The sequence below is a fragment of the Elephantulus edwardii genome, unplaced genomic scaffold (genome assembly GCF_000299155.1).
Source record: "Elephantulus edwardii isolate Elephantulus edwardi_28Jun2011 unplaced genomic scaffold, EleEdw1.0 scaffold00067, whole genome shotgun sequence".
Taxonomy (NCBI): Eukaryota; Metazoa; Chordata; class Mammalia; order Macroscelidea; family Macroscelididae; genus Elephantulus; species Elephantulus edwardii.
In genome coordinates, this window is record NW_006399817.1 from 5310410 (window position 1) to 5320739 (window position 10330).

At 39.1% G+C, this 10330-nt stretch overlaps 1 protein-coding gene across 2 annotated transcripts in view; it reads left to right on the forward strand.

The window, feature by feature from the left end:
- The window catches only part of DDX47 (DEAD (Asp-Glu-Ala-Asp) box polypeptide 47), a 14216-nt gene extending 4317 nt beyond the window's left edge, over window positions 1–9899 (forward strand). The window contains exons 3-12 of one of the 2 annotated variants that reach the window (XM_006888419.1): window positions 3593–3781; window positions 3985–4056; window positions 4249–4367; window positions 5048–5119; window positions 5241–5357; window positions 5878–6024; window positions 6601–6738; window positions 7876–7946; window positions 8566–8695; window positions 9768–9899. In XM_006888419.1, coding sequence (XP_006888481.1) covers window positions 3593–3781; window positions 3985–4056; window positions 4249–4367; window positions 5048–5119; window positions 5241–5357; window positions 5878–6024; window positions 6601–6738; window positions 7876–7946; window positions 8566–8695; window positions 9768–9899 — 1187 coding nt within the window. The remainder of the gene's footprint in view (window positions 1–3592; window positions 3782–3984; window positions 4057–4248; window positions 4368–5047; window positions 5120–5240; window positions 5358–5877; window positions 6025–6600; window positions 6739–7875; window positions 7947–8565; window positions 8696–9767) is intronic. The other variant, XM_006888420.1, reaches the window with a different exon arrangement.
- Window positions 9900–10330: the final 431 nt, after the last annotated feature.

A 10330-nucleotide genomic window follows, 5' to 3' on the forward strand; every position in this document is an offset into this window, starting at 1 on the left:
GGCTCCACAGTCAACACTCTTGGCACCAGCAGCCAGGAAATTAAAAGGCACATTGCCATGGGAAAGTCTGCTGTTAGGGACCTCTCCAAAGTACTGAAGAACAATGGTGTCTCTCTGGAGAATAAGGTGCGTCTGATACAGGCCATGGTCTTTGCAATCACTTGTTATGTATCAGAGTTGGACAATGACCAAGGAAGATAGGAGAAGTAATGCCTTTGAGCTGTGGTGCTGGAGAAGAGTATTGAGGGTACCATGGACTGCTAGGAAAAGAAACATTAATCCTGAAAAGGGTTAACCTTGCAGGTTCCTTGGAGGCAAGGATTTGGAGGCTCTGTCTAACATACTTTGGACATGTTGTAAGGAGAGACCAGACCTTGGAGAGGGACATCCTGCTTGGGAGGGTGGAGGGACAGCGCAGGAGGGGAAGTCCCTCTATGAAGTGGATTGATTCGGTGACTGGGGTAATCGGGATGGATGTGTCAGAGGCAGTGAGATTGACACCGGATAGAGTAAGGTTTAGGACTTTTGTACATAGGGTCGCTGTGTGTAGCACGTGACTCAACAGCACATAACAACAAGAACAACAGATCCTGAGAACAAACCTTACCCGCTGCTGCCCATCAACATTATCTCCCAACATGTGGCAGTCTGTTGTTCTAGTCACTTTGTCAATCCATCTTATAAAAGTCTCCCTTTCTTTCGTTAACCTTTTACCTTTCCAGTATGGTATGTTTTCCCAAGGACTGGCCCTTCCTGACAACATGCCCAAAGTGAGTGAGATAAAGTTTCACCATCCTGCCTCTTAGGAGCATCCTGGTTGTACTTCTTCCGAGACAGATTTGTTTGTTCTCTTGGCAGCCCGTGGGACACTCGGTACTCTTCTCCACCACCATATTTCAGAGGCATTGATCTTGCACTTCGTCAAAGATAGATTTGGTTTTTTTGACAGTCTGGGATATCCAATATACTCTTCTCCACTGCTACAATGCAAAGCTATTGATATCTTTTGAATTTTCTTATTCATTGTCCAAATTTCATATGCATAGGAAGCAAATGAAAATACATGATATCCTTGCTCTTTAGCACTTTGGAGAGACCCTTGACAGCAGATTTTCCCAATGCAATGTGTCTTTTTGATTTTTTTGGACTGCTACTACTACCCATGGGTGTTGATTGTGGTTTCAAGTAAAATGAAGAGGTAGTAGCAAACTTAAAATTTGTTAAAATCCCTAGAGAAGTTAGATATACTCTTTGTTGCAGTAGTATAAAAGGAGAGTGATTTTCTGGGAGTCTTTTATGCTTTTGACAAGAAAAAATTTTCTGTCTAGAAAAATTCAGTCTTTATATATAATACCAGTGACTTTAAGACACCCCTTCCTTCCAAACCCTTTTCCCCTAAGTTCCAAGTAAGAACTCCTGGACTTGCTCTAGAGTGAGAGTAGTACTTTTGGTTGGCTATCACATGAACTTTGATAAATGACGATAGTTTCTAGAAAGGCTCAGGCCTTTTTTTTATTTTATTTTTTTTTTTTTTTTTTTTAAGGCTCAGGCCTTTTGTTCATAGGGTCGCTATGAGTCAGGGTCAACTCGACTCGATGGCAATCAACAACAGCAACAACATCACACACTTAGAATCCTTTACTTAGATTTGAGCCACAGTTTTCTTGGACCAGCGGAGGAGAATGAGTATGACATGTTAAGAATAATCAGATAATTAAAAGGACTAAGAGCATTTTGTCTGAGGAAAGGGAGAGCTAATATGTGGTAAGAAGAAAGCAGAAAGGTTTAGAAGAGACTGGTACCAAGGCTATCATTGCTGAAAACAATATCAGAAGACTGTATAATTGCATTTTTTCCTTCCATAAACAGTGTCAGTGAGTGTTTGACATAAGTGTAAGGTACTGGGGGTTAGAATTCTGCCTTCTTCTAGAGTTTATAGTCTGTTAATTTGATAATTAAATGTTTATTACAAAATGAACAGGACATAAGGTTAAATTTGAAGTGTCACAGGAGTAGGTAAGATTATTTCTAGTTGGAATAGTTTAGAGAGGAGTAAGAAAGATTACTTTTAATTAGAGTAGATTTTATCTTTTGTTTGTAGAGACTAGAAAGACATTTGAGCCGAACTTTGAAGTCTTTATAGGATTTAGACATTCAGATGTGATGGAGGATGTAGTGTTATGGAACTGTATGAAAAAAGCCATAGAAATAGGATGCAGCATGTGGTGATGGTGGTGGTTATATGCTGTTGAGTTGAAACTGACTTGTAACTGACCTTTTAGTGGGTTTTCAAGACTGTAAATCACGGTAAAGAGAGGAGGTTGTCCATCTTTCTTTTGTGCAGCAGCTGATGGATTCTAACCACGTGCCTTCAGGTTGGCAGCACAACTCCTTAGGCCACCAGAGTTCCCTGAATGTATGGAGACGTGCAAATACCTAACAGAGTGGTGAAAAGGTTGAATAAAATAATTGAAGTCAGATTGTGGATGACTCCAGTGCTGGGTAAAGGCAGTAGAGCATTTTAGGAGGTTTAACAGGCGAATGAAGTCTTTAGAGGTGCAGTCTTAGAAGAGATCATTTCCATAACTATGTAAGATGGTTTAGAGACAGAAACTGCAAGCAGGAGACCAGCTAGTAGGCTGTTGTAGATATTTTGGCAATAGATGAGGAGGGTTGTGCTGGTGAGTATTAGTTGCTGTTGACTGATAACTCTATCTCATGGTGACCCCACAGAAAACAGAGTCAAATGTTGTCTGGCCCTGTTTGCCACTTATAATTGTCAGTATGCTTAAATCCATTGTTGTGACCATTCTGTATTTTGAGTGTGTTTTAATGGAGAGGTTCATCTTATCAGTGCTATAGCAAATGAAACTTTATTGTATTAAATAAGGTTTTCTTTTTTTTTTTTTTTTAAATAAGGTTTTCATTGACCAATATTTGGGAATAGATCACCAGACCTTGTCCCCTAATCTGTCCTAGTCCAGAAGCTCTACGATGGGTGTAGATTGTGGATCCAAGTATGATCCCTGAGTGATTGCTGGTATTTAAAATCCGATGGTATAGCTTCTAGTTTCATAGCAACACCACTATCCATCTATCACTTTGTCTTAAGATGCTGATAATGTGCTTTCAAGTTGGAAACATCCTATAGATGACCATGCTGGCGGTTTTCAGAGGCAGTAAATTGCACAGGAGAAGATAGCCCATCTTCAGTGACTCTTGCCTTGTGTCAGGCAAGTATGACAGAATGTATCATACTTTAGTGCAGATTATACAGAAAGGAGATTATTTGGAAGATTTCCATCAGTTCCACAAACTGAGGGTTGCTGGAAATCATTAAATCTCTGCTTCCCATCCCCCACTCCTAGTCTCGCAAACACCAAAACCAAACCAAGCCTGAAAGTTGTGCAGACCTCACCTGTTGGCTGTGGAAATTGCTAACTGCCACCATGTCAAGCAACTTTAGGTTCTTTGCTTTCTAAAACCTAATTCATCACGTATTTATTCAAGTGTCTACTTCATGTTTAGCACTGTATCATTGTAGAGATAAGTAGAATTTCTTTGGTGTTAGGCGTTTTTCTTTTTCTTTCAGGTCGTGATATCATTGGGCTGGCAGAAACTGGTTCTGGAAAAACGGGAGCCTTTGCTTTGCCCATCCTGAATGCCCTGCTGGACACACCCCAGCGTTTGTTTGCCCTGGTACTCACCCCTACTCGCGAATTGGCCTTTCAGATCTCAGAGCAATTTGAAGCTCTGGGGTCCTCTATTGGAGTACAGAGTGGTAAGTATATGTTAAGGAATGCAAGAATAGGCTGTAAGGATGGGTTCTTGGAATTCAAGAGCTGATTAGGATTTTAACTTTGAGCATGGTTTTAATTCTGAGGGAAGAACAAATTTTAAGTAGACCTCTATCAAGCATTAGTTTAATAGATGTTCAGTAGGAAGAAAAATATTAAAGATTTTTTAATATCGTTATTTTTGTAGCTGTGATTGTAGGTGGAATTGATTCAATGTCTCAGTCTCTGGCCTTGGCGAAAAAACCACATATTGTGATAGGTGAGTAACTTGCAAAGTTGAAATACATGTCAGTGATGGGAAAATCAGTGTGGGCAGTAACTTATCTACATGGAAAGACTGAAGGAACAGCTTTTGAGAACTGCTACATCTTGAGAATTTTTAATGGCATAGGTAATTTCCTTTTGCTTTTGTTCATAAACATTGTCTGCTCTTCCAAATTTCTTTTGGTAGCAACACCAGGTCGGCTGATCGATCATTTGGAAAATACAAAAGGTTTCAACTTAAGAGCTCTCAAATACTTGGTTATGGATGAAGCAGACCGAATATTGAATATGGATTTTGAGACAGAGGTGCGCTCTTACACTCTTTTTATTCTTCAGAAGTCAAAGTCATAACCTTAGAGTCAGAACTGACCCTCCAGTGAGTTTCCAAGGCTGTAAATTGCATGGGAGTAGATGGCCTGTCTTTTCACCTTAGAGCCATTGATGGGTTTGAACCACCAGGGAGGTGCACCCTTTGGCTTAGTGGTGCAACTCCCCTTGGACTACACCATCAGAGCGTCACAGTGTCCTGCTTCAACATCTGGTGCATTGTACACTTCTGATACAGAGAGCTGATATATTGCTGCTTTTTCTTGATGTGTTTCATGTTATCAGTCCTTCTGTACAATATATTCCTACAAAATATCTATACTTTATAGATGAAAAATAGAAAAATCAGATTTTCTTTTTCCATTTAATTTGATTTATACCACTTTGATGTATCTTGAAATACTTTTTCTGTGGTTACCTATTTATCATTGTCGATTATTTGGTTGTGTAATACTTGGTTTTTTGGTCTTATATTTAAAAATAGCATCTGTATGATATTTAGTAAATTTTAGGTTATATGCATTGACTTTTTGAACATCCAGTCCATATTTTATAGGTAGAGTTTACTGTTACCTTTTTCACTGTCAAAAAGAATTTACTATCTAGAGGAGCTCCAAGTATCTAGTTTAAATGCTTATTCTTTACTTTTTGTTACTTAGGTTGATAAGATCCTCAAAGTGATTCCTCGAGATCGGAAAACATTTCTCTTCTCTGCTACCATGACCAAGAAGGTGAAATTGTTAAGATTTTTGTTTTTTCTTTCATAAAAAGTGATAAAAAATAACAACTAACAACAATGAAACTAGAAAGCATTTAGGTATCAGTGTATCATTCTGGGTTTTCTTTCTTCAGGTGCAAAAACTTCAGCGAGCAGCTCTGAAGAATCCTGTGAAATGTGCAGTTTCCTCCAAATACCAGACGGTTGAAAAATTGCAGCAATATTATCTTTTTATTCCCTCTAAATTCAAGGTAAAGTATTTACTTTGATCATTCCTACTTTTCTCCTTCTCTTTCAAGAAGGCATCTGAAATGTGTCACCTCTTGGTTAGCTGTGAGCTGTGGTTCAGACTGGAGTCATGTCTGTTTTAGAGTGCATGTTGTTCTTAACGCATATCACTGACTGATTAAACCAAACATTCTGAGAATTCACAAAATACAGAACCACAGTAGTGAAGTCCTGAGGTAACCATGTCGTTCTTCCTCATCCCCATCCTTGAGGTCATTTTTCTCATTTGCTTATTGCATGGCCTACAGTTGTCTACTAGGGAGGCGACCCTGGTTTTGTGCTTTGATGGACGCATTTCCTGATGGCTGAGTACACATCTTATGCTTGGCATCAGGCCATATGTGGAGTGCTGGTTCACAGAGCTGCTTAAGAAATGCAGAGTTAATGCTGAGGAGTTGTAGGTTTTTATCTTTTAACTAGTTCATTTACCTAGATCTCCTGTCTTTCAGATTGTTACATATGTTGTTTTGATTTCTAATTTAGGATACTTACCTGGTTTATATTCTAAATGAATTGGCTGGAAACTCCTTTATGATATTCTGTAGCACTTGTAACAATACTCAGAGAACAGCTTTGCTACTCCGCAATCTTGGATTCACTGCCATTCCTCTCCATGGACAGATGAGTCAGGTAAGGAATTCTTGGCCTCATTAGAGCCAGGTAAGGATTCTTTGGATGGTGGCATAAGGGAAACCTTAGAGCAGTATATTTGCATATTACAGACACAGTATTAATTCCTGTTTCCATAATTGTTTTAATTTTGTGGTGAGTATTGCTCTGGATAAAGGAGTGCTTACCTTCTTTCAGAATAGCAAGAAATGAAAAGATTCCAAAGGTACTTTGGAGTTACCAAGTTGCTTTATTCAGCCCTAGTAATAGTTATTGACTTGTCTAAAGAATTTAATACGTTATTTCCCATTCATTTTTCTAGTATTTTAATAAACAATCTATTTTACATTGCTACTTTGTAGTAATAGTGTTAAATATTTTTTTGCTGTTTCTGCTTTGACCTGGGTACCCCCGATCTGGACTTAGTAGGGAGAAGAAAATCCATTAACAATTTTTGCTTCTTTGTTCTTCTATTACTTGTCTGTTTTGAATGACATGATTTTAGATTCCAAGATTCCTTAGTATTTCAGGATTAGAATTCTTCTCATTTCTTCTTTTTTTTTAATCATGATAATTTTTTCTTTTTCATCATCGCAGACCAAGCGACTAGGATCCCTTAATAAATTCAAGGCAAAAGCTCGTTCCATTCTTCTAGCAACTGACGTTGCAAGCCGAGGTTTAGATATTCCTCATGTGGATGTAGTAGTCAACTTTGACATTCCTACCCATTCCAAGGTGAGTGCTGCTGCTGGCATCTTAGGGACAGCAACAGAGTTGGGTTTTTACCCCTTTGATTAGTTAAATGTCAAACAATGAGCTAGCTTTTAAATATTCTTATCATCTTACCCATTTCTCATTTAAACTAACATTAAATGTGAATGAAGGTTGCTGAGAAGAATTACATGTTCATAGTCAGAAGGGGCAGATGCATCATCTGGTAAATCTTGTTTGTCAGCTCTGACACTTGATATTTTGGGCTGGATAATTTTTTGTTGTGGGAGCTGTCCTGTACTAGAATGTTTGGTACAAGCTCTGGCCTCTCGCCACTATATGCCGCTTTCCCCCTCCCTCACCCGTTTTTTTTTTTGTTACTCATACTTTGGCCATCATGTTAGGAAAGGCTATTCCTTGGAAAGGTAGGTCATATTTGGAAAGGTGGAGGGTCAGCCAAAGAGAAGAAGACCCTCAACCAGGGGAAATTGACACAGGAACTACAGTAATGGGCTAAAGTGTGTCGGAGATGATGAGGATGTTACAGGATAGGACAGGGCTCAGATCTGTTGTTGATAGGGATGCTATGAGTTGTACTTGACTTTATGGTTCCTGACAACAACCGCCACCATCATCCCAGTTTAGACAACAGGAAATATCGCCAGATGTTGCCCCCTTCTTGTTTTTAGTTGCAGTTGAATTGATTCTGGATTGGTCTTAGTTGAGAGCAAGTGGTATACTTCTTGGCTTTGTGTTTAACTTCTATAGACAAGGTATCATTCTTTTGATTGATTTTTATAATAGCAGTGTGACTTTGGCATGCATTTCTGCCCTTGTTTTTAGTGAGATACCAAGGTTCAGAGAGCTATGTAACATGAAGATGCTTAAACTGAAGTATCCCCCAGGTCTGCTTTTAGATTTAGTGCTCTTTTTTCTCTATACATATTAATTAGTTCTAATCACATAGTTATACTTTAGAAATTTGCCTTTACAAAGGGTCAGTTTTGGAAGAATAAGAGAAAGAGATTCAACTCAATGGATTGTTCACTTCACCCCCACCCCATTCTAGCGTGAATCCATTTGTTTCAAAGATTTGCAGTACATAGGTGTTTTTTTAAATGTTTATTCTGCATGACTACATACATGTCCTTTCTGTTTTAGGATTACATCCATCGAGTAGGTAGAACGGCTCGAGCTGGGCGCTCTGGAAAGTCAATTACCTTTGTCACACAGTAAGTCAGTCAACTGTAGGAGCAAAGTGTTGCAGAAAAAAGAGCAAAACTTTGGAGCCAGACTGACATGGAACCTATTCTAGAATTTACCATGCTATTCCCTTAACCTCTTTGATCCCTGTTTTTATAATTTTAAAAATAGAAATAATGATACATACCTAGCAGAATTTTGTTTATGATTGGAGATAAGTGAAAGGTTTAAAATAGTATTTGGCATATTGAAGTTATTACCTATAGTCAGAGCAGTTAGCTTTCCTTAACATGAGAAGTTTTAGAATGATGATTTAGGTATTTTTTAAAAAAATTTAATACAGACAAGGATTTTCTGTGAGTAAAGACTATGTTGAGCAGCAATCCCAAAGGTGCATGGTTCGAATCCACCAGATGCTCCTCTGGAAGACGGAGGAGCACTCTCCTCCTGTGCTAGTCGGATCTGATTTGGCACACAACAACACAACAACAACCAAACAAAGAATATGTTGAGTGACTTTTGTAATGGGAAGGTAGGGCCAGGGTGGTTTAAAATTGTGATTCATTCAGTGTCACATCGTAGTTTGGGAGTGGGCGGGTGTTAGCTGCTGTCAATCACCTCAAGCTGTGGGTCATTTGCCTTCATCAGGTATGATGTAGAACTCTTCCAGCGCATAGAACACTTAATTGGGAAGAAACTGCCTGTCTTTCCAACACAAGATGAAGAGGTTATGATGCTGACAGAACGTGTGACTGAAGCACAAAGATTTGCCCGAATGGTATGCAAGTTAATTGCTGTCTTACCACTTCTGCAAAGAATATGGACTATGTGCCAGATACATTATCATAATAATCCTTATAATAAACTGTAGCAGTATACATTTTATAATTTCCCCCTCAATTTCTTGTGGCTTAAACCAAATATAGTGTTGAGCATATGGGAAGGGCAGTGCAGTGGTTAGTTTCTAAGTTGGTTTGAGCCCACCAGCTGCTCTGATGACACATCTATCTGCTTCTGCTTCTGTAGTCTGCTTCTGCAATATTTACAATGTTAGAAATACTATGGTGCAGTTAATTCTCTGTTCTGTGGGGTCACTAAGAGTCAGAATCTACTTGACAGCAGTGGGCTTGATCTTACTGAGTGTTGAGCAGTCTAGTAGTATAGTTCTGCATACTTGTCTTGTGTCCTCGGACGAATTCCACGAAGTAGAATATTTGAGCCAAAGAATTTGTTGTTAGGTGCTGTCAAGCTCATTCCAGCTCATAGCAAGTCCACGGCCAGGGTAGAACTGTCTTGTAGGGCTGTGAGTAAAAAATTGACTCTGTAGCATCTAACAGCAAGAATCTTTGTGGACTCAGATTACCAGATCTTTGCCCTGTGTAGCTGTTGGGAGAGTTTGAACTGCCAGTATGTCAGCTAGCAGCTAGATCCTTGACAGTTCTTGCCAGGGCTCTTTGGGCCAAGGAGTGTTCACAGTTAAAATTAGAATTTGGAAAAAAAAAAAAAGAATTTGTGGAAAAATAGCCAATTAAACCCTCCCTGTCCCAAAGGGTTGTAGTAATTTATGCTGTCAGTGACAGTGTATGTGAGTTTCTTCTTACCTTGGGTAAACTCAGTATTAACCTTCTTTTTAATTTTGGCTAATTTGTCAATGGAAAATGTTTGCTTATTTTCATTCTCATGTCTTTTATTACAAATAAGGTTAACATTTTTTGTACATTGGGAGTTAGGCCTTATTCCTTTGCCAGTGGCAATTACAGAATTGCTCTGTGTTCTTGAGGAAAAGACTGGAACGAGTCACCTTCAGTAACATTAATTCATTTTGATCCCATCCTTCTGTTTTCTTTCAGGAGTTACGAGAACATGGAGAAAAGAAGAAACGCTCACGGGAAGATACTGGGGACAATGACGACACAGAAGGTGCTATTGGTGTCAGAAACAAAGTAGCTGGAGGGAAGATGAAGAAGCGGAGGGGCCGCTAGTCACTTTAATGGAGACTCGTGTCTTACTTTCTTGTCTGGAAAAGGAAATTGAAGACAAGCAGGAAACCTCCTCGAGCACAGTTCCTCAGACTGCAGTCTGTCAGGATTATGCCCGAATCTGTCTGCTCAGATAACTCAGTACTCATCTGCCTTCTGTCTGTGTGGAGTATCATTGTTGAAGAACGATTTTTACAACGGCTCATGTCTGAACTTTTGCTGTTCTTCGACCTTAGTTCCCAATCATGACCTGAGATGGAGTGCTCTTATATTTGTGCTTTATACATTTGGCCATTTTAAATTGCATATCATGGACTAGGCTGGTGAAGCAAATAACTAAAAAAATGCTTCTGAGTCTATAGCCTTGATGGTATCTTGGGTTCATCTCTAAACCAGTAATATTTAAGTCTTCTCAGCTGTGCTTCATTTGAGGT